General features: G+C 35.8%; 3 protein-coding genes across 6 annotated transcripts in view; all 3 read right to left on the reverse strand.

Moving 5' to 3' along the window:
* The window catches only part of LOC107092483 (protein spire homolog 1-like), a 35,594-nt gene extending 23,758 nt beyond the window's left edge, over positions 1-11,836 (reverse strand). For 2 of the 3 annotated variants that reach the window (XM_015386983.1, XM_015386981.1), the window contains exons 1-2: positions 11,346-11,836; positions 7,365-7,396 (exon numbers count right to left, since the gene is read on the reverse strand). In XM_015386983.1, the coding sequence (XP_015242469.1) occupies positions 7,365-7,396; positions 11,346-11,697 (384 nt within the window). In that variant the 5' untranslated portion in view covers positions 11,698-11,836. The remainder of the gene's footprint in view (positions 1-7,364; positions 7,397-11,345) is intronic. The other variant, XM_015386982.1, reaches the window with a different exon arrangement.
* A 705-nt stretch (positions 11,837-12,541) lies between these two features.
* On the reverse strand, positions 12,542-16,874 carry LOC107092466 (brain and acute leukemia cytoplasmic protein-like). Of its 2 annotated transcripts, none has more exons than XM_015386962.1 (3): positions 16,542-16,874; positions 15,543-15,685; positions 12,542-13,911 (listed from the first exon to the last, which is right to left on the reverse strand). In XM_015386962.1, exons 1-3 carry the CDS (start codon positions 16,678-16,680, stop codon positions 13,801-13,803), a joined length of 393 nt encoding a protein of 130 aa, XP_015242448.1. In that variant the 5' UTR covers positions 16,681-16,874; the 3' UTR covers positions 12,542-13,800. The 2 variants fall into 2 exon arrangements, with proteins under 2 accessions (XP_015242448.1, XP_015242447.1); XM_015386961.1 differs by lacking the exon at positions 12,542-13,911 and having other exon boundaries at positions 15,459-15,685; positions 16,542-16,701; positions 16,795-16,856.
* A 691-nt stretch (positions 16,875-17,565) lies between these two features.
* LOC107092448 (V-type proton ATPase subunit C 1-A-like) overlaps positions 17,566-20,164 on the reverse strand; it is a 13,498-nt gene continuing 10,899 nt past the window's right edge. Inside the window, exons 11-13 of the mRNA XM_015386942.1 lie at positions 19,113-19,210; positions 18,648-18,771; positions 17,566-18,337 (exon numbers count right to left, since the gene is read on the reverse strand). Of these exons, the coding sequence (XP_015242428.1) occupies positions 18,239-18,337; positions 18,648-18,771; positions 19,113-19,210 (321 nt within the window). The 3' untranslated portion in view covers positions 17,566-18,238. The remainder of the gene's footprint in view (positions 18,338-18,647; positions 18,772-19,112; positions 19,211-20,164) is intronic.

Consider the following 20,164-nt stretch of genomic DNA (forward strand, 5'->3'; position numbering starts at 1 on the left):
ACTAGCATCCTCTAAAAAATCCTTTTGAGGCCTTCATACGGTACAGCAGATTTAGTTATATGATGTTTAACTTTACTAAATACACTGGATTTTATTTAGAGGAATGGGGGACCAAAGGGGTTAATTTAAACGCATGTCACGCTTTTCAAAAAATAAATCATTTAAATCCAGACTAGTAGTGTGGGAAAGTTTAAGTGGTGTTAATTATTTTTATCTACTGGTTAAGAAGGAAACTGTAGCTGACATAACTTTTTCAAGTAAATGAATACTGTCATGGCAGTTCCTTGTGTGAAGGTATGGGTAAAAATTAATGAAGACGAAGCCTGAGTGAAAGGAACAGGAAGAACGCACTAAAATAAATAAAGCTTCGTTTTCCGATAATACATTGCAATCTTATTTTAAGGCTTTAACTCAGAGGAATGAGACAGGTTGGGGGCGGCAGAGGAGCGGAAAGAAGGAGGAAGAACAACAAACTATGCATGTGATAAAATCCTGCTGAGTTTTAAAGGTTTGCTGAGAAACATTGTGTGCAGGTGAGGTCGATGCCTGTTGCTGATGAGCCACATCTGTACGATGCAAGGCAACTGCAGGTAGCGCAGGATTTCATCCATGTTTTTAAATGCCTCTTGGGTAACGCAGAAGGAGAAGCAGAAGCAGCACAAGTTTCCTGAAACCACATAGTTCAGAAAAAGTTCAAGCATCACGGAAAGTCAGATCAAAGACCTGCAGTTTCCTTAATTAGCATGGCGCCTCACTTAAAGGAAAAGCTGCTGATATCAAGGAAAGGGGATTTTATTTGAAACTCAACAGCAGGTGGCTTTATTTAAGAATCTTCTCTATCTGTGTTTAAGATTTTTTTCCTGGAGAAGCACTGGTGGATCCAAACGGCTGTTCTGCTCAAGAATAACTTGTTCTCCTGAAGAAAAAGATGTGGTGTCTCGGGTTATACTCAGAAGTTATTCATCGACCCGTGAGCCGAACTAAAAAGAGTTAGCATGAAAACTGGTTAAGAAGAACTGCCAGCATTACATAAGTCTGTTAATTTACCATCATTTCTCCTATTAAACGAGCAGTTTTCACGGAAATATACAAGCAACCACATTATGATGTGCTTTGATCGTTCTAGTTGAAATTCTTTAAGCACATTTTGGTTAAAAGCATTACTTCTGGTATAACTTTGAAATATTAACACAGAAAGAACATAGAGATGTATAGATATGGATCTATAATCAAGGGCCTCTTTTTCTTTATTATTTATTAACTTTTTTTTCTATTTTGTATAACTTTAGTGGATATTTTATCTCTAAAGTGCAAAGGAAATACATTGCTTTTATTTTCAAGCAAAAAAAATCATTGTTTTTTTATTCTTTCTTCTCCTCTTCTGATGATGTTTACCCCAGAACATTATCCTCCCTATCAGGCTCAAGTAAAAAAAAAAAAGTAAAAAAAACTTTAAATGATTAGGCTCAGGATAGGATGAATAGACGAGTGACATATGAGCACATTGCGTTCCATAAAGAAGTAGCTCTTAATGCTGTATTTAATTCCCACATTTAAAAGCCCTTTTAACCCTTTATTTTAATTTTGAAGCTTTCTCATACTTCTGCTAATATAGTTTTTTTTTTTTTTTTAAACCTTTAAGGAAATCTCAGTAATTTAACCATTATTTAACCATTTTTGATCATCTGCAACTTTAAGTTTTACAGTAAAACATTTGCGTTAGTGAGAATATTGTGTCCAGTTTGGGATTTCTAAATAATAAATAGGGCTGTGCAATTTTTCCAAACAACAGTATTGCTATTTTCTTTTTCCTTTTAAGCAAAATGATTTTTATCACAATTCTATTCAAGTTTCCTTTTGCATTGCCTACAAAAACACACTTCAGTCCAGTGTTTAGTCTGCTTTATCCTCTTTTTTCTAGTTTTCACAAATCTCTGCAACTCTCCCTTCCCCTATGTGTGGCGTATTAATTGCAACTAAACACTTGTCTTACTCTTGTTGCAACAAGACCAAAAATGTATTCTGTCTGCAATTTTGAAATAGCATTTTTTTATTACAATTATATTGAAAATGAAATTAAATGTCCAGCCTTGTCAGGAAAAGATTTCCCTTATTAACCTTTAAATGAAAAACAAATTATTGTGATGTTGTTCCACAGGGTTTAATCTTAAGTCCTCGGCTTTTTACCCTTAACCTGCCTCCCTTAGGTATCAATACCAGGAGGCATTTAATCTTTTTCTATCATTGTTACACTGATGACAGCCTGACATATATAACACTAGAAGAAAAAAGACACCAAAGTCTGTATGGCCTTAAACTTCTTAAATTTAAATGATCAAAACCAGATCAGATGTTGTTTAGTGCTAGAGGTTCTTGTGAACTTCCCTGTTTATTTGGGCTGCTTGGCGTCACATTCAAGGGGACAGTCTGGGTTTTAAAATAGACGGTGGTTTTAAATCAGATTAGTAGGTTGAGTTAGTTATCCTTTTTGTTTTTAGCAGTCTGTATTGTCCGTGAGCTACTTCCCCTGCTCCATGCCTCTGGTCAGCTGATCCTGAAGGTGCAACTCAAAGAAAGAAAGACAACAGAGCCTTTAGTGTTGCCACTCAATGATTATGGAATAATCACCCTTACATTATTATACATGCTCCTCGCATTTCCACTCCTTGGCTTTTGGAACAGCCTGAGACTTTTTTTTTTTACTCTGTCTTTATTGCTTTATTGCCTTGACTGATGTTTAAATGGATTCATTTTACTGCTTTTTCATTATCATTTTTTTAACGTGTCCTGATTTTAACATGTGAAGCACTTTGCTGCAGCTACGTTTGTTTTAAAGTCCTTTATAGATAAAGCAACAAAAATAATATCAAATCTGTAGTCATATGTTATGTGACGCCAGTATAGGGGTGTTAATCCATTAGCTGGTCTTACTTCCAGATTTACTTTGTTTTGGTTGCTTTACTGTGAATATCAGTTATCAACTTGTCTTCACATAACCAGGTTTCAATGAGGGGGTCAGTGTGCCATTATGACCACATCTTTAGTATTTCTAACAGCCTGCAAACATCAGTTCATCTTAACAGTTTTTTTCCGCTGGCTAATACAACTCAGAAGTCTGATAGCCTTTAAGCTAGCATGCCAGTTGTTGAACAACTAAAAGTCTATTGTTGGTATTGCCGTCTAAAGTGCCATGCCAGCATGCCTTTTCATTTAAATGCCAAGCTTTGACATGTAATAAACACAGCAAACAAAGGCCTTCTCATTCCTCAATGAGGCTGCATCGACAAACCTGTTTTCAGAACAATGTTTTGAAAATAATTTAGCTATAAAAAAAAAAGTACCGTTTTTTTTTTTTTTTTTTTTAAAGGATGGCTTTACCATAGTTTTGCACCTGCAGCATAAACTCGAGACATCACTGCCACCGTTTGAGTTCACCAAGCGGCCAGATGAGCAGCCTTTTTTTGCAGTAGTAGGGCAAAGCCCTCGCTATGCAGACAGTTATATAACCGCAGCTAAGAGGGCTTCCACTGCGGTGGGGGGGCGGCCTCTTGTCTCCCGTGATAGTTCTTAGCAGGGCATATCTATGAAGTGAACTGGAAACTGCTGAAGTCTGGGAACATGTCTCTAAGTGTCTCTAAGTGTCTAACAGACTATTTTGATATATAAGCTTAGTTTCATTACATCATCACAGTGCTGCTGATAGAGTAAAAACTGACACTTTGACCAAAGGTACGTTTTAAAAAAGAAATTAAAAAACGTGTAAGATTAATAATAATAATAATAATAATAATAATAATAATAATAATCTTATCTTTACTGCAGTAACACAGGCACAGAAATGAACTATTTTCAAAAACTCAGTCTTAAAAACTTCAATTTATGCATGTCTTGTTCTTTATGTTTATCTAAAAATGAACAGTGACAAATGATTCCTTCAAAATAAATGCAACAAATATATTTTTCTCGTTTATTCTTTAGGCCAAACGGAGGCTGTAGAAATATTTAATTGCTAAAACACAATTTTACTTTGCAACTCTTCAAAATTATCTTACAGATCCAAAAAGGCTACAAACAAATAGCTGCTCTGCTCATCTCAACTATATCTACAGTAAAAGATGTAACATTTGTTTAAAGTTTAGATGAGGACCAAGATTTACTTCAAATGAGATAGTAAGGGAGGTTTAAAAAAAAAAAAAAAAAACGTCTCCGAAGTTCACAGTTAGAGAACTGCAGCAAAATATGACATCTTAGGGGGTCACACATTTTATATAACAGCTTCTTATTTTAGGGCTTTTGCAGAATGATGTGTGAAATCAATTTACACTTTTCAGGAGAAAACTGCAATCAGCTCTCTGGTCTGACAGCATCGGGAGAAATAAAGATGAAAGATTGTTTCAGCACAGCCTGAAGCCAGATGTTAATAGTTTGAAAAGCTCCCAGAGAGAAGGCCTTTTCTGGGAACTTTTATGTAAAAGGTAAAAACTAAGCAAAGCCCTCAGTGTCATAAATATCAATAACGGATTGATTTGTTTAAAAAGCGGAGTGTGTTTCTAAAGAGGGGACTGGTTCATATCAGTCAGGCACAGAGAAATAACTCTGATCAACCTAATTTGCTGTTCTTGTAAGAAAGTGGATAATTAATTTCCAGTTGATTAATAAAAAGCCTTTTGTAAGCCACATGACGGAAAGTGCAAAGCAACAGGCATGGAAAAGGCAGCACTGGCCTGTTATAAAAGGGTGGAAAACTTTAAGAAGCAACAAAAGGAAAAAAAAAAATCTATAATGGTATCCAAGAGTGAAAAAAAAAAACATTTGATCAAGACGCCTCTGTTCCTCCAGCTGAAGACCTGGATACTGCTCAGTTACACTGGGATTCACTTGATCTGCACCAATTCTGTTTCATTCATTTGTCTAGTCAATCTCAAGACCCCATGCTTGTTGTCGTAGTGACCTCAAATTTGTAAATCGATGTTCAAAGCACTGCTTTAATCTGGTACTTTCAATCTATTTCATGTGAATCTCAGGCATTTAGTATTCATTCCTAAACCTTTTGTTTTATTTTCGAATACTAACAGCCTTTGCACCTAAAATTTCAGGCACCTCTGCAACTTCTGGAGGCTGGAGCCCCAGTAATAGGATCCTAAAACTAATCACACCTTAATCTTAAACTGAGAACAAGCTGGGTTAAACTTATTTGTACAGTACATCCTATATAATTTGCAGTTTACAGTTCAGGTTATTCAGCAAGGATTTAAGTTAATAAAACGAACCAAACGGGTCAAAATCTAAACAACTAAGTAATATAAAGGAAGACCACAATTTAGCATCTTTGAAGTTATGAAAACCCTCAAGCAAATACTGGGAAAATCGGAATGAGGAATTCAAGAAACAACCTTTAAAACCCTTCAGCTGGGACTAGTGTGAAAGTAAAGAACAGTTTCCAGGAAATCTTTTTAAAGGAAATACATTCAGATTATTCTTTAACTGCTTTGCCTTTTAATTTAGTTAGTGTATGCATACGCATAACGTTAAATAACCTTGCAGCTAGAACAATAAATAGTAAAAACATAAGTATGTACCTTTTTTTTTTTACTCAGCATGTTGATAAAAAAAAAGATGTAACCCTTCATGATATAAAAAGATCATCACAATAAGATCAATTAACTTTAGATTAATTCACAATTCGATAACTTGAATGATTCCTAATTAAAACAGCTGCAACTGCCAGTGGGCCATTCTATTTTTTTTTAAGAACTTGGTAATAATTTGACACTAAATTAAAATCATTTAACTTTCAGTCCCATATGGTCAAAAAATCGTCAATAAAAACAGAAAGGAAAAATAAACACTAAAACAAAATGTAACCCTTTTCTTACTATTGAGTTAAATGCTGCAGAACATGAAGTTGTTGCTCAGTTGTTTTAAATAAACAAAAAATTTTACTACCTAGGATTTTATTTTAGTAGCAAAACTCAAAGGATCCTGAGGTTTAAACCAACACAGCGCCACCCATTACTGTTACAAAGGTAACACTGTTTTAAATCTACAACTAGAAAAGGAAAAAAGGGAGTTTCTAAGCAAGCTGTTTTATGTAACACTAATTAGATCATCTTACTTAAATAAAAACCCACTGCTACTGTACATTTTTTCCATAAATTTTTTTTGTAACAACCCTCATAGGTTTCTTATAAAGCAGGATCAGCTGATGTCCTGCTGTAGCTTCTTTCTGCAGATTCCATTCGCAGATGTGTTGGATTTAAAATGCTGCAACTTGCATTTTAATTTGTTTACTCTCACCATCATACTACGGCTTCTAATAGATAAGTTTATTCCAGCTATGGAGAAGCTGTCCGTCACAAAAAGAAGAAATGCACAGTCAGACAGGTTGTGTCTTCAGGTTTCGACCGCACTATTGACTCTGTGCAACTGTCACGGTATCTGATGGATTAAAACTGTCTGTGTGCAAGATGTTATTTCCAGGTAAGGAAAAACAAAACAAACACACCCACTCATTCGAACACCTTGTAAGCAAAACCAAACCTGCAGGGATGCAAGAAGTAAATCCACCTGGAACTTCCTGCAACGAACTAAAGCTGCAGAAATGTTGCTGCATCTAAACGGGAGAACAACCCATGTTCGGCATTTTGACCAAAGAGGTTAAAATGGGAAACATCACAAAGATGAAGAGAAAAACCAACCAAGGTGTGGGATTGCATGCTAGGTGGCCGTCAGCTGAGGTAGCAAAACGTTTAGTTTGAGCATAAGTGGGAAAAACAACGGCACGTTGTGCATGCCGGCATCACATGCAGAAAATAAAGGAAAAAAACAAGGAGAGTGAGAAGGCTGCAAGTGGAGACATAGCTGCGTGTTACTAATCTGGTAAAAGGACGTCAATGTCCAACAACTTCAATCGCAGCTAGGGAAAAATTTATATATGCAGATTTCAGGTTTAATGTAGCAATATATACAAAAGGAAGGTTTATTTTATAGAGACTAATGGAAAAAAAATTGGAAAACAAATATCCCATCCATGCATAAAAACAAAAGCAAAATCTGCAGACCAGATAATTCACTTCTTTAAAGCATTGATGATCACGAGGAATTTAACATTCCCTCACTTTGACCTCAGCCAAAGGCTTCATGCTAGTTTGTTCTTTTTGTTTGTTTTTTTTTTCCTCAAACCCAGTGTAGGTAATATAATAACACGGACCACATACCAGCTTATTTCTTGCATAACTTCTCACTAAAGTAGTTTGGTGTGCTTGAAACAAAAACAGGTAGAAACGAAACAGCTGGAGTGGAGGTAATTGGCAACAGCCTGCACAGAGGGCGCTTATGGATAAAAGAGATTGATTTAAACTCACCTCTGATGACGTGCAGGCCGTCTGGTATTTATCTGCAATGAAAAGGCAAAAAAAGGAGGCTTATTCATGTTCAATCAATGAAAGGAGTTATTTATTGCGCCTTTAAGTGCTTGTAAGCCCCCACAAGGGAGACATATGCTTTGAATTATTCATGTTAGGGAAGACAGCTTTAGATTTATACCTTATACAGGGTTAAGAAACTTTAAATATTTATTAAATGTATAAGAAACCTGTTTCTTTATATTTGATACCCAGTGCAATAGCTATATAAATAAATGCACATCTATAAAATAACATAATAGTATGGATGCACTGTATATACCCCTATGCACCTTTTCTTCCTTTGGCACCTTCTTCTTAACAAGTAAATTTCTCCAGTGAGATCAATAAAGTCAATCTATCTATCAATCCAGGAAAAAGAAGCCTAACAGAGGTACATTACTGTAAAACAAGCAAGTTAATAAGTAATTGAGTTATCATGGTACCATAGTGGCTCTGAATTATCTAAGGCAGAGTGTGAACATCTAAAGCAGAATTTGAATCAATTTGATTTAGATAAATTCCCAAAAGGTAAAAATAATTCTTTTTTAAAAGCAAACTCCCATCTTAAACCAGAAAGCAGGTTGATCATTACCTATGCACTAATTTAAGGCACATTCATATGCACCAGTTTGTCAGCAAAGATAGAGATCTGACCAAAGTATGAGTACTACTACTGTAAGAGTGAACTCAGAGATTAAAGTGGAGTTAAATCACTGCAGACCTTGAACGCCAATCCAAAGTTAAATTGTAAATTACTGCACAGATATTACTTTTTTGGGGGGAATAATCATCCACTTTCATCACAATAAGAGGCGATTGCAAGCATTTATATTTCCTTCATGATCAACTGAAAAGCTGATTAAGTTACAAAATGAAGGGATATCCATACAAAGTAATAGTAGATGGGATTCTATAGAATGCTAATTTCATTGGAGGCAATTAATCCTGTTAACTGCACTTCAGATTAGGAAAGACAAGAGAATAAGTGGCATTTAAGTAAGCCAAATCTATGCTCCCTATAATAAAACAATAAATGGCTAAAAGGATATAGCAAATCCCCAATCATCCCTGTACAATGTCACAAAAATAAATGTGTAGTTTGTTTTAAGCTTAACTGAAACCGCATGCTTTGAGCGGACAAATCTCAGATTAAACATTTTGAGGAAACTTGCTCTCCAGTGTGCTTGGCATTTAGCAAAGCCTCAAGATTCACTCTTCATTCTTAAGTATGGTGAAGGTTCTGTAATGCTGTGGGTCTGTTTCTCCTCCAATGCTCCTTTACGACAAAATTAATGACCTTCTGTTATCTTCAAGACATTACATATAGATAGTTTATATAATTCTGTTTTTTTTATAAGTATTGTGTGGTAAATAAATCAGAACCAAATGGACATACAGGTTTTTTTTTACCATGATGTGGAGAGCTATTCTAAAATTGACATTTGTCCTGTTGGCGATATGTCCTTTGACCTTCTAGGTTGGCAGTCATGACTCTGTGTTCAATCAGTATTTATTGCATATTGTTCTATTTGTTATAAACCAATGTAGCGGACACAGCAGACATATGAAAAGGCCAAAATGTTTCTACAAGCTCTACTTGTGAAATTTATCTGAAACTGCATATCATCATCAATAATCTCCTATACGAAACACAGCAGTGGCAGTATCATATCGTGGGAACGTCCTATCAGTTAATTGCATGTTTAGGAATCTATAATAATCCAGTTAACAATCATTTGATTAATATATTTAAAGATATTTTAGCAACTGGTTAATCACTGTTAATCTAATTTATCATTTCCACTCCAGCTTTATTTATACAAAGTAGCATTTTTCAAATAGGCAGGTTTGCACATGTAAGTACTGCTCTAATGCATTAAAAAGATACCCTAAAATGTATTTAGTATGTGATAATATGTAGAAAAAAAAAGTAAAAAAAAAATAGCAAAAAAAACAGCAAAACAAAACAAAAAAAAAAAAAAAAGAAAAATCCATTAGGCAAAGGGTCGGTTATTTGGGAAATTTACCAAATTCTATCAGTGATTCATGTGTATGTTGGAAAAGCACTGAGTTTCTGATGAACTGAAGCCTTTTTCTACTCGCTACCAGAGACTTAATAGATCTCACATCCCTCCCATCACCAGGCCTAATAAGAGTCAGTACAAGGCCCAAGCTGACCCAACAGGACAAAGAGCCTAAAAAAGACTCTCCATAAAACTTCAAATTCAATGTACTAAAAGCTCAGCAGCCTGTGCTTCCAGTCTTCCCTTTTAGTTCTGGGAATCAGCTCACTCTGCAGGAATCACTGCTGAACACAGCAGGGCAAAAAGCTGAACTGAAGCAGGAAAACAGAAACAGGAGGGATGCAACAAAGATGTGGGGAGAAAAGAAGTTGACATGTGTCTAATGAGAGACAAGAAGCTAAGCGCCTAAGCTGTGTTGACAAACAAGTTTCTTCTCCCACACCCATTGCTTTATTGCTCACATATGCATGGAATGCAGTGAGAATACCAAAAAGGTTTGACGCATTGTGCACACCTCTAACACACCCCTGAAAAGGGAATCGACAGCATTGCATTACTGTACAGAGCAGTTTCAACTCATAAATAACCAAGCCAAATAAAAGAAAATGACATCAATCCTACCTTAATCATTTTCCACGTTAAAATTCCAAACCAGTGGAATTTACTCAATTAAATTATCTGAGACCAACTGAACTATCATTAAAAATATAAACTAATATTAGGTTCTGCATTCATTTTCATACAAAACATGACCCAGATTCACATACAACCAGTTTAGTTTTGATCCGTAAAAAAAGAAGACAATTTTAACTTTTAGGGAATAATTGTTATTTATATCATATTTCCTCCTTATTTTAATTACTTATTTTATGGCAGCTCATGGTCTTTTTAATATCTGTACCACTATTCTATCATTATTTTGGAAAGTGTAGTTAATTTTAAGGTATACTGGTGTCTGCTCATCAACTTTTTATTAAAATCTCTGCAAACTAAAGATTTCTGACAGGTTTACCTTTCAGAATGGATTAGAATAGAATAGAATAGAATAGAATAGAATAGAATAGAATAGAATAGAATAGAATAGAATAGAATATCCCTTTGTCCCACAATGGGGAAATTCTGGTGTTACAGCAGCAAAAAGATTATATTTTTATTTCTTTGCTTTGTTTTTTCCTTTGGAATCGCCTCCTTTTTATATTATTAGGCTAATTCCTGCAGAGTTCACTAAACAGAAACTAAATGGTTTATTGAATGATTATGTACCAGATTCAAATGGAAATTGAATTTCATCAAGGACTTTGTTTCATGATGACATCAAATGTTTTCCAATCAACAAGCTTTAGCTTCCTATAAAGAGCCCAATTACTTAATAAAGCCTATTTACTCTTTAAATAAAAGTTCTTTCACCCCACCTGACCCATTCTCCAGATTAAACCTGTACATTTACTTTTTCAACATCACTAAAAATCCTGTTGGCAGCTTTGTGACTAATCTGTCCCTGGCTACTTGCCAGTTTCTCCCTAGTTGCAGTAGAAAAATGGTCAAAAACCAGCTGCTCTGACATATTTAAATCCGTCACGTGGTTTAGTATTTACTGAAGCTAACTGACCACTCTGGGATCCAAGCAGCCATTCATTCTCCAGCAGCCTGCATTAGGCTCCACTCATATGATTGCGTAAACATCACACGTTGTTGTGAGAATATTACTGATAAAATGTCACAAAAAATTATTAATCGGGATCTTAAATTTAATATGCATTGATGTGTGATCTATATTGACCACATGTCTGGAAGCAAACAACCACAACAATATGGCCTCTTTGTAGGGATGCTGCGTTCATTGGGCACACTGAGGTGGATGTGGAGGTTAGCGTGTAGTTTATTCCCGATAAACTGTCTGTTTTGCTTTAGTTACCTGTGCTGTCTTCAAAGTGCAGCCTGACAGCTCCGTCTCTCCCGATCCTCACATTCCCAGGTCCCTCGATCCTCCTCGGGTAGTCCACCGCAGAGGACCCCGCTGCCTTGGATGAGCTTCTCCGTCTGTGTTTGTGCGCTAAAGTCCGACAGCACTGGTAGCAGACTGCCCATGCCTGCTCCTCGTTTATCGGCTGGCTGTAAAGAGTAAGGATTTCTTCTAGGGACAGGTCCTCGGATCCGTCTCCGCAGTCCATGCTCAAGTCTCCGCGGTTCAAATTCCGAAGAATGGTCGGCGAAGAAGAAGAAGAAGAAGACAACGTCCCCTCTTTAGCCCCGGATCGCTTTGCCATTATTAGATCATCGTTGACGTCCCGATAGGCAGAGGAAAATCCCGAAAATGTCGGTAAAGGTTTCAGAGATTCATGGTAACATGGTAGGATCTGAGCAGTGACTCAGAGATGTGAGGAGTGACAGTAGAACAGGCAGAGCAACGGCTCAGAGCGGCAGCTGCCCTGCTGGAGAATTCTTTCACATGGTCTTAGCGCCCGCCCTATTCACATTCATGAATATATATTATATATTATAAATATATATTTATTATATAAATATGTATAAAAATATTTTTTTTTCACAGCCACACAAAAAAAAAAAAAAAGATTACACAGATACAAAAATTATATCACAAAATTGTAAAAAAACTCACACTTTTCACAAAAATAACACCAATCTAAGAATTTTGGATCTTAATGTAGACGCCGGGCACCATGAAGGAAGAAATGTGGGAGCACTCAGCTTTTACTGACAAAGATGTGAGTTGTTTGGGAGGGCCAGTAACACATTAGTGGAAAATGACAAAATTAGGCAACTCATTACATGCCTGAGGGGTGCCTGGTGATGCTATTTCATTAATGGAAGAGCAGAAGTTCATTAAAACAAGAGAGCTATTCTATAAAACAGACATGGCTACAGCTTGATGGTAACATGTTTGTTAGCTGTCAGAATTCTGAGAAAAAAGTCAGAATTCTAACTTTTTTCCCATATTTATCTGAAATAATATTTAAAAATCAGTTAACTTTGTTTATCATCTTCTGTGTATTAACCAACAGACCAATATGTGTTGTAAATTGCAACGGGAAAATAAAACAGGTAGGTGATGTAGATGTCAGAAATACTGCCCAGTTATGTTGAAAACCAAATTTATTTCTTCTAAATCGTATTCATTTAAATTATGCTAAAAAAAAAAAAAATCTGAAAACTATGTGTTTAGCTTTGTGACTTCTGAAAAAGTGACACAACTTTAATAGCCAGCACCAATTTAATGAAAACAAGAATGCAGAACACTGTGCTGTGTATTAAATTAATGACTTTGTTTTGAAAGACAAGTGTGACTGAGTCAAAAACTAAAACTCTTAAGTAGAACAAGGTATCATTTTCAAGTCTGGCTAAACTCATAAACAACAGATTGTCCTTTTTTACATTCAAACAGAGCTGAACAGACCAGCCTCCATTTGGTTCTTAAGCCTCCTGAAGCAATAGCCATTCAACATCGCCATCTGCTGATCATCAGTTTGGATACCCATTTACCGCATCATCGTAGACCTCCTGAGTTTATTTCATGAGTTCTGGTTATCTAAAATACTTTAATTTTACATGGCTTGCCAGTACGAGACAGATTTATACATGCAGATCAAAATGAACCCCAACACTGCAGTAAGACTGCATTGTCATAAATTATAACATTTACCACTGAACACAAAATAGAGACAAAAAAGAAAAACACATCTTGCAGAATAAATACAAGAAATTCAACAGTTCTGATAAAATCAAGAGGAATTGTAGGCACATGCAGGTGTGTGATTTTTTTCTTTTCTTGCAAAGGCTGGAAAAGACAGTCTTTAGCCTCCAAGCTTCAGACATTTCAATCTCAGCTTCTAAACAGCACTTTAGGGTTATAGTTTTTTTTTTTATATAAAAATCACTCACTTTACTGACTGATCTCAAACAACAAACTCTAACAACAAAAAATGAGTATATTTGCACAAAGAACTAAAGCAAATTCTTCAGGAAGCCCCGACACATGCACATTTGATGTGCAGATTGAGATTATCGTGTGCATATGGGGCAATCTCTCAATTGTGTAAAGATATATATTTTTTTTTAACTTAAATCTCTCTTAACACAGTGACACATTCCCTGACTGGTACTAACGAGTATGGAGGAAAAGCATGGCATTTGGTTCCCACTCTCTTCCTCACACATGCAACAATAATGCAGCATTTTGAGGTCTTTGGGTGGAAACATAAGCAGGCACCCTGTTAGGGGAGACGCCGCCTTCAGGGTCCAGAGCTGCGCAAAGCCACAAGCAAAGATCATCTGGACACTTTTGCAAGTTTTTTTTTTTTTTTTTTTGCAGCCCAGCCATTTAGCCTCTTCACAGTGTTGTAGCTTTTCTTTCATCTTTCATCGCAGGCGCTCTCCGGCTCAGGATCTCCATCAGCCTGGCTGTCCTTGGACAAGGCGCTAGCCTCCTTCGATGCTCTCCTTTTGGAGTCACGATTATTTTGCTGTGTAAAAGATTTTAAAATATCCCTTTGATTATCACATATTAGCACCGTAGATATTAGACAGTAAAATATGAATGTAAATCCTAATACAAACAAATTAAATACATACTAGATGCTTGAAATGTAATTCATTAAGGTAAGTTCCTTTAACATGAGAAAGCACTGTAAACTCTTGATCTTGCTGCAGTAACATGAGTTAAATTGGAATATATTAAGCTTGAATATGTATTATATCTACACCACCAGCAAACCTATAGGTAAATATGAGAAAGTGGCCTAAAGTATATATCAATTAGCAATTAGCATAATAGGCAAAATGACTGGTTATTAGTAATTCTGTTCAAATTTCATATGATATACTATTACAAAAAGTATATAATTGGCAAGTGGGAGGAAAAGCATATCTGGTTTTGAAATGCATGCAAAATTCTTAACACATGTGACAGGCATAAGTTTGTTAGCTAATTTTTGTATCAAATTCAAAGCAACAAACTGCCCTCATCTAATTAGTGTTAAAGCTGTTCTGTGCAGACCTAAGGGCGTTTTAAGAGAACAGAAGTGAGCAAAGAGCATCACTAAGACCAAAGAACGCAGCAGACCAGTTGAGGACAAAGTCGTGGAGAAGTTTATAGCAGAGGTAGGATTATACAGCAATATCCTAGCTTTTGTAGATCTTATAAAAACATGTCAGAGTACGGTGCAACTGTACATCCAACAAAACTATCTATTAAAACTGGACTGATGGTCTGGCCAGAAGAGACTACAATGTGTTCATTTTGGGAACTACAAAACATGGTAGTGGGAGATTCATGCTATGAGGAAACCTACTTCAACAGGGAAAGAGAAATTGGATGAATCGGATCGAAAGATATATAAAGGGTAAAAAAAAGTATTATCACCTGAGGAAAGATTCACCTTCATGCGGGACAATGAGTCAACAACCATTGTATTGCTTTGGAACTAAAGAGAACCACGATAAGAGCAACTACCTACAAGCTCAAAAAACATAAAAGAGCTGGAAAGTTTCTAGTAAAGGATGACTTACTAAAATTACTCCAACAGGCCATTGACTATTCATTCAGTACATAAAAATACCCAGAATGCCATCTTAAGCATTGTAGGCCACAATGGCTTCAGTTAAGGTGGGGGTTCATACAGAATAGTCAAAAATAGTATAGATGGAATTAATCCATCCTAAAAATTTCACATTTTTCCCCCCAAAGTCATGGTAATTCCAAAGGATTTGGGAAAAACATCCTGTGTATTGACAGACGAATGAGAGAGAACCTTTTAAAAGCTGCGCTGCTCATTATATTTGGTGCAATTTCAGAAAAAGAACATCTTACGTACAGTTATCTATGGTGGTGGTAGTGTTATGGTCTGGGACTGCTTTGTTAATTCGGGACCTGAGTGAACTGTAGTTTTTTAAAACAATAATTTTTTCTATCCAAACCCTTAGAAGAAGAAAAGCCTCACCAATTTTCTCATAAATAAAATCCTCATTTGAAAACTGTATATTGCTGCTATATAGCAAACTCAGCTTGCCAGATGTTAACGTTTTATTACAGATCTAAAACATTAAGAGGAAAAGAATAGCTCACATTGAAGAAATATTTAAGGGAGTTAAGTACTTTTTCACAGCACTGTACATCAGTTAATGAGCGCCTTGGTCTCCTCTGGTGGTTGGAGCCATTGGTAGTGATGGCCTGCTTCCCACATTGGGTTCCTGTGGTCACCATTCTCTTCTCCTTCATGCTGGAATCTACAGCTTTACCTTTAACAGAATAATATATATTAAAAAAAACAATAAATGATAAAAACATAGCCACTTGTCTGCTGGGAATAGTTTTTAACATTTTGAGTCTAAATCAAATTAGATGGGCTTTTAAGCAGGGGCGGAGCTAGATGGGGGGCCAGAGGTGGCCATGGCCACCTCTCCCATTTTTTTCGCCCTCTAATACGGACGGTGGAATCAGTAATACTATCAAGAGGAATGTTTAAACTTATTAAACATTTACATTTTTCATATATTAATAGTTACTTGACAAATAAAATGCTGTTAATTATGCACATTGAAATACTAACATTAAAGTTGATATATACAGAATTCATGCTCTTTTAATACCCTAATTTTGTGCTATATGGGGTAAAGGAAAAATTACGTGTCTCTGCAAGTCATCAGATAGTTTTAAATGAAATCATAGATAAATAATTACTTTAAAAATAACTTAAAAATCTATTTAATGTAGATATTAGTACATGTAATATCAATGATATGCAGAACAATTTTTGATAAATGTATAAGTAATGACAATGGAAAAGATGTTTGCCCCAGACATTTTGTCCACTATACCTTTTATTTAGACAGCATGGATGTTTAAATATATGCATCTATTTGTAATCAAAAGGCTGCAGGAAAGTATAGATTGTCTTTATTTTGAAAATATGGATGTTGTGCTCGTTCCTGTTGGAACAGTGTAGATGGAGGCTGAGGTTCTGGCGCTTATCCGCTTTGGGCCACCCCTCAGTTTGGCCCCTCAGACTGGCCACCCTTATTCAAATGTTCTGGCTACGCCTCTGCTTTTAAGAGGCACTTGGCCTGGAGATGTTAGAATCCATGTAAAACTTACTGTTTGCCACAGAGGCAGGGGTTTCTACGTCCGTGTTAGTGAGCCAGGTTGATTCCGTTTCTCTGGTCCAGCTCTCATGGTACCTCGGCTCGATGATCGCGTCCGCCCGACTCCCCCCACAACCCATCGAGAAAATCATCCACGGCAGGTGAGGCTGGCGCTGACAAGGATAAATGAGAAATAAAGATAAAATAAAAACAAAACAAAAAAAACGCTGCTTGGTTTGTGTCACAGAAGCGGCAGCATCCTTCACATTGGTTCAGTTCCTGTTTGTGTTTCCATCATCCTCCTCATCATCAGCTGCTGGTTGATGTCTCTCTCCACAGGCAGCTGACCAGCACCAATACACACAGATGTGTTGTGCGTCATCAGGAGAGGAGGGGGGGGTCACGCCGCGCAGACTAAGGGCGCTGATTGGCTCAGCTCGAGATGCTCCGGCGCGTCATCACCACGACGAGCGTCGTCATTAACATCATGCAAATAAATACAACTCCAGTCCGAATTTAATTTATTTGTTAATGTTCAGCAAAATATTAAAACAATGTAATAAAAAGAAGCTTAAGCCTAACTGTACCTGTTTTTATAATTTATATCCTTTTGATTTTATGACCTTATGGACAGACAAAATAGACCATAACTACGGAAGAGGATTAGGGCCACTGAAAAAGAAATGTACATTTTATTTCAGTATATGAGAAAAAAGTCAGAATTCTGACTTTATTCTCAGAATTCTGATTTTTTTTCTCATAATTCTTACTTTAATCTGAGAATTCTGACTTTAATCTCAGAATTCTGACTTTTTTCACAGAATTCTGACTTTAATCTCAAACAAAAGCCACAACATTGTGAAAATAAATAAACCACAATTTGTATTACATTGATCCCCCAACCCAGGAACCTATAACTACAAACTGAATGGGACTGTCAATATTTGCATAAGTTCTTCAGCTACGTATCCCATTCTTTTTGTTTCACATCACAGCAGATTTACATGGCGAACAGAACACAGAGAATTATAGGTTTATATTATATGTTTTATTAATTTCAACATTAATCTTCAATAGATGGTTTAATTTTAATCATACTAGTAGTACAGCTTTAGCACATATATTCATATTTATGTTCTTCAAGGAAATCAGTGGAGAATACAGTAAGCAAACATTGCCCATTTGTAAACTGATCAGTTTCATATTTATCACAAATCACATCAAAACACGGAATGGGGTGATTTAATTGCACATGTAAATAGGTAATACCCATATGGGACAAATAAACACAACACATGTAAAAAACAAAAAAACAAAAGTAAACACAACACAGATGCTTATTCAGAGGCATAAATAATTATTGTTTTTAACCACATTCTCATATCTCTCACGTGTACCTATATGTTCATTTCTCCTCTAACAAGATGCATTTTTTTTAGGGAAAAGGGGAATGTCACAAGTGCTCCTGAAAGTACAGTTAGAGAGACTGCTGACATACAACAAGAAAAAAAAAATTCAAATGTTGAGATGACCATTTTATATTCTTACGAGAAACACATACTTAGAAATGTACATGAAACTGTTGAAAATGAGAGCAAACAAAGATAAACAAACTGGAATGATAGAGCAAAAACTCAAATAAGTTAAAGCTTGTAAAAGTAACCATGTCACATCAAAACCTTACGACATATTAAGGTAATGGTCAAGTTTTCAGACTTTAAAATCCAGCAGATTGCAGTCGATCTTGTAGTAAACGTATGGGTAGTACTCCTGTTGGCTCAAATTCAGACCTGGGATGTCCATGGAAGCCTGGAGGGTAAAACCACATTTCAACTCAAAAGTCACTGTGCACTAACACCTTTTATCAGCCTGTAGAAGCTATAATGGCTGTTATACGAGTCATAATTTGTAATAACAGATAAACAGGTGGGTTAATTTCACCTATAATGCATTCCACTCAGCTTTTATTTCCTGGAGTACAAACGACGTCCTAATGCAGCCTTGTTATCTGTTCTACCATAAGAAACATGTTTTTGCTGGCCTGCATTATGCCGAGCATCGCTGCTCATATAATAATGACCTCAACCCTTTCATCAGATAAATAATTGCAGAAACTTACGTCAATGACTGCAGCACTGCTGTCCAGGTGTTTGTACAAGTCATACAGCACCTCTCTCAGTTTCTTCATGTTCTTCTTGTTGGGCTGAATCAGCATGGCCTGGAAGTTAACTGGCAGCCCATATCTAGAAAAACAAGCAGCTCACCAAATAACCGTGGACTTTTTTATTTCAAATGTAATGTTTTCCCCTAGTTTCATTTCAAAATATCATGGTATTTAATCTGAAAATATCTTGTAGAATCATGGACAGTTAATTAAACAAACAGAAGGAACAGCTGCTCTACAAAAAATGTTTATTGGTAAAGAAAATTAAAGTGTTGAAGACTGAATCTTAACTTGTAGAAATAAGAATATAAAATAAAAACTCATAATAGGAATTTTCATGTTTTTATCTTATATTTTTTTACATTCTAAATGCAATTCAGAAACTAGAAACCCTGATGCAACATTTTAATCAGCTCTCACCTCAATACTGACTCGACAAACACACGCAGAGCCTTAATGTGAATCCACGCAATGAAAGCCTCACTGAAATTCACCTTCAGCCATCGTACCAGAGGGCCCTGAATTTAAAGAAAGTTAGTTATAGCACATGTTTACACGTTACAGTACTATCCAGCTAAGAAAGTATAAAAAAGTATTTGGATAAATTCTACTGCTATTGCGATAAAATGGTCTCACAAAAAAAAAATATAACAATACAAAATCAAACCTCTAATTAAAGCAATACTATTCAGTGCAGGAAAAAATATAATATTTTACATCCTGACTGATCACAAATATCATATGTTCAGAATGGGAAATATAAGGGAACATACCATTTTTTTTTAAACCTACACAATTTAATTACTGAAAAATTCTGAAAATGTTGAGCGACCTTCTATTGAGTATTAATGCCTGCCTGTCTAATTTAAAAACCTCTGCTTAAAACTCATCTCTGCCTTTGCTTTTAGCACCACGTGATACAGCCTGTGATGTTAAGTTATTTGTTTTTTAAATCACCGATATTTGCAGTTTTTATTTTAATTTTGTTATGCATTTTATGCTTTTATTGTTGTTGTTTTCTATGCAAGTCCCCTGCGTCTCTGTATAGGTACGGTTATTCACTGTACAGCACTTTGGTCCTGGGGAAATTTCATAGTGCTTTATAAACAAAGTTGGATTAGACTGTTTACATTTGAATGATGGGTCAAGGAGTGTGTGTCGACTTTCAGAGGGAACACTTCAAAAGGACTGAAATATATGTATTTATTTAATAGATACATCATTTATTGTGTAATTATTACAAATTATAGATCATCATGGTTGATTGGGGATGGGTTCAGCAGCAAACTTAAAAGGCAATCAATCTATTGTTAATTATTATATTTGAGCAAAATTGAGCTGATTAGGTTGAATTTTAATATTTTAAAGCTTACCACCATTAATGCTGCCTTTATGGTTACAAAATCACGGTGGCCGGGAGGTGCAAACCAACATTACAAAATCTAAAACACTTTTCCTGAAATGATCATTTC

This window comes from Cyprinodon variegatus, unplaced genomic scaffold, assembly GCF_000732505.1.
Source record: "Cyprinodon variegatus isolate N-32 unplaced genomic scaffold, C_variegatus-1.0 Scaffold382, whole genome shotgun sequence".
In the NCBI taxonomy this organism is placed as follows: domain Eukaryota; kingdom Metazoa; phylum Chordata; class Actinopteri; order Cyprinodontiformes; family Cyprinodontidae; genus Cyprinodon; species Cyprinodon variegatus.

Bases quoted from the DNA above. Each gene is read 5' to 3' on its own strand.
- LOC107092466 (XM_015386962.1), bottom strand. From the start codon at position 16,680: ATGATTTTCTCGATGGGTTGTGGGGGGAGTCGGGCGGACGCGATCATC. The intron at 15,686-16,541 runs GTAAGTTTTACA...ATTCTGTTAAAG, and splicing joins CCCTGCCTCTGTGGCAAACA to GTAAAGCTGTAGATTCCAGC. The intron at 13,912-15,542 runs GTACTTAACTCC...TCTTTTACACAG, and splicing joins ATGTACAGTGCTGTGAAAAA to CAAAATAATCGTGACTCCAA.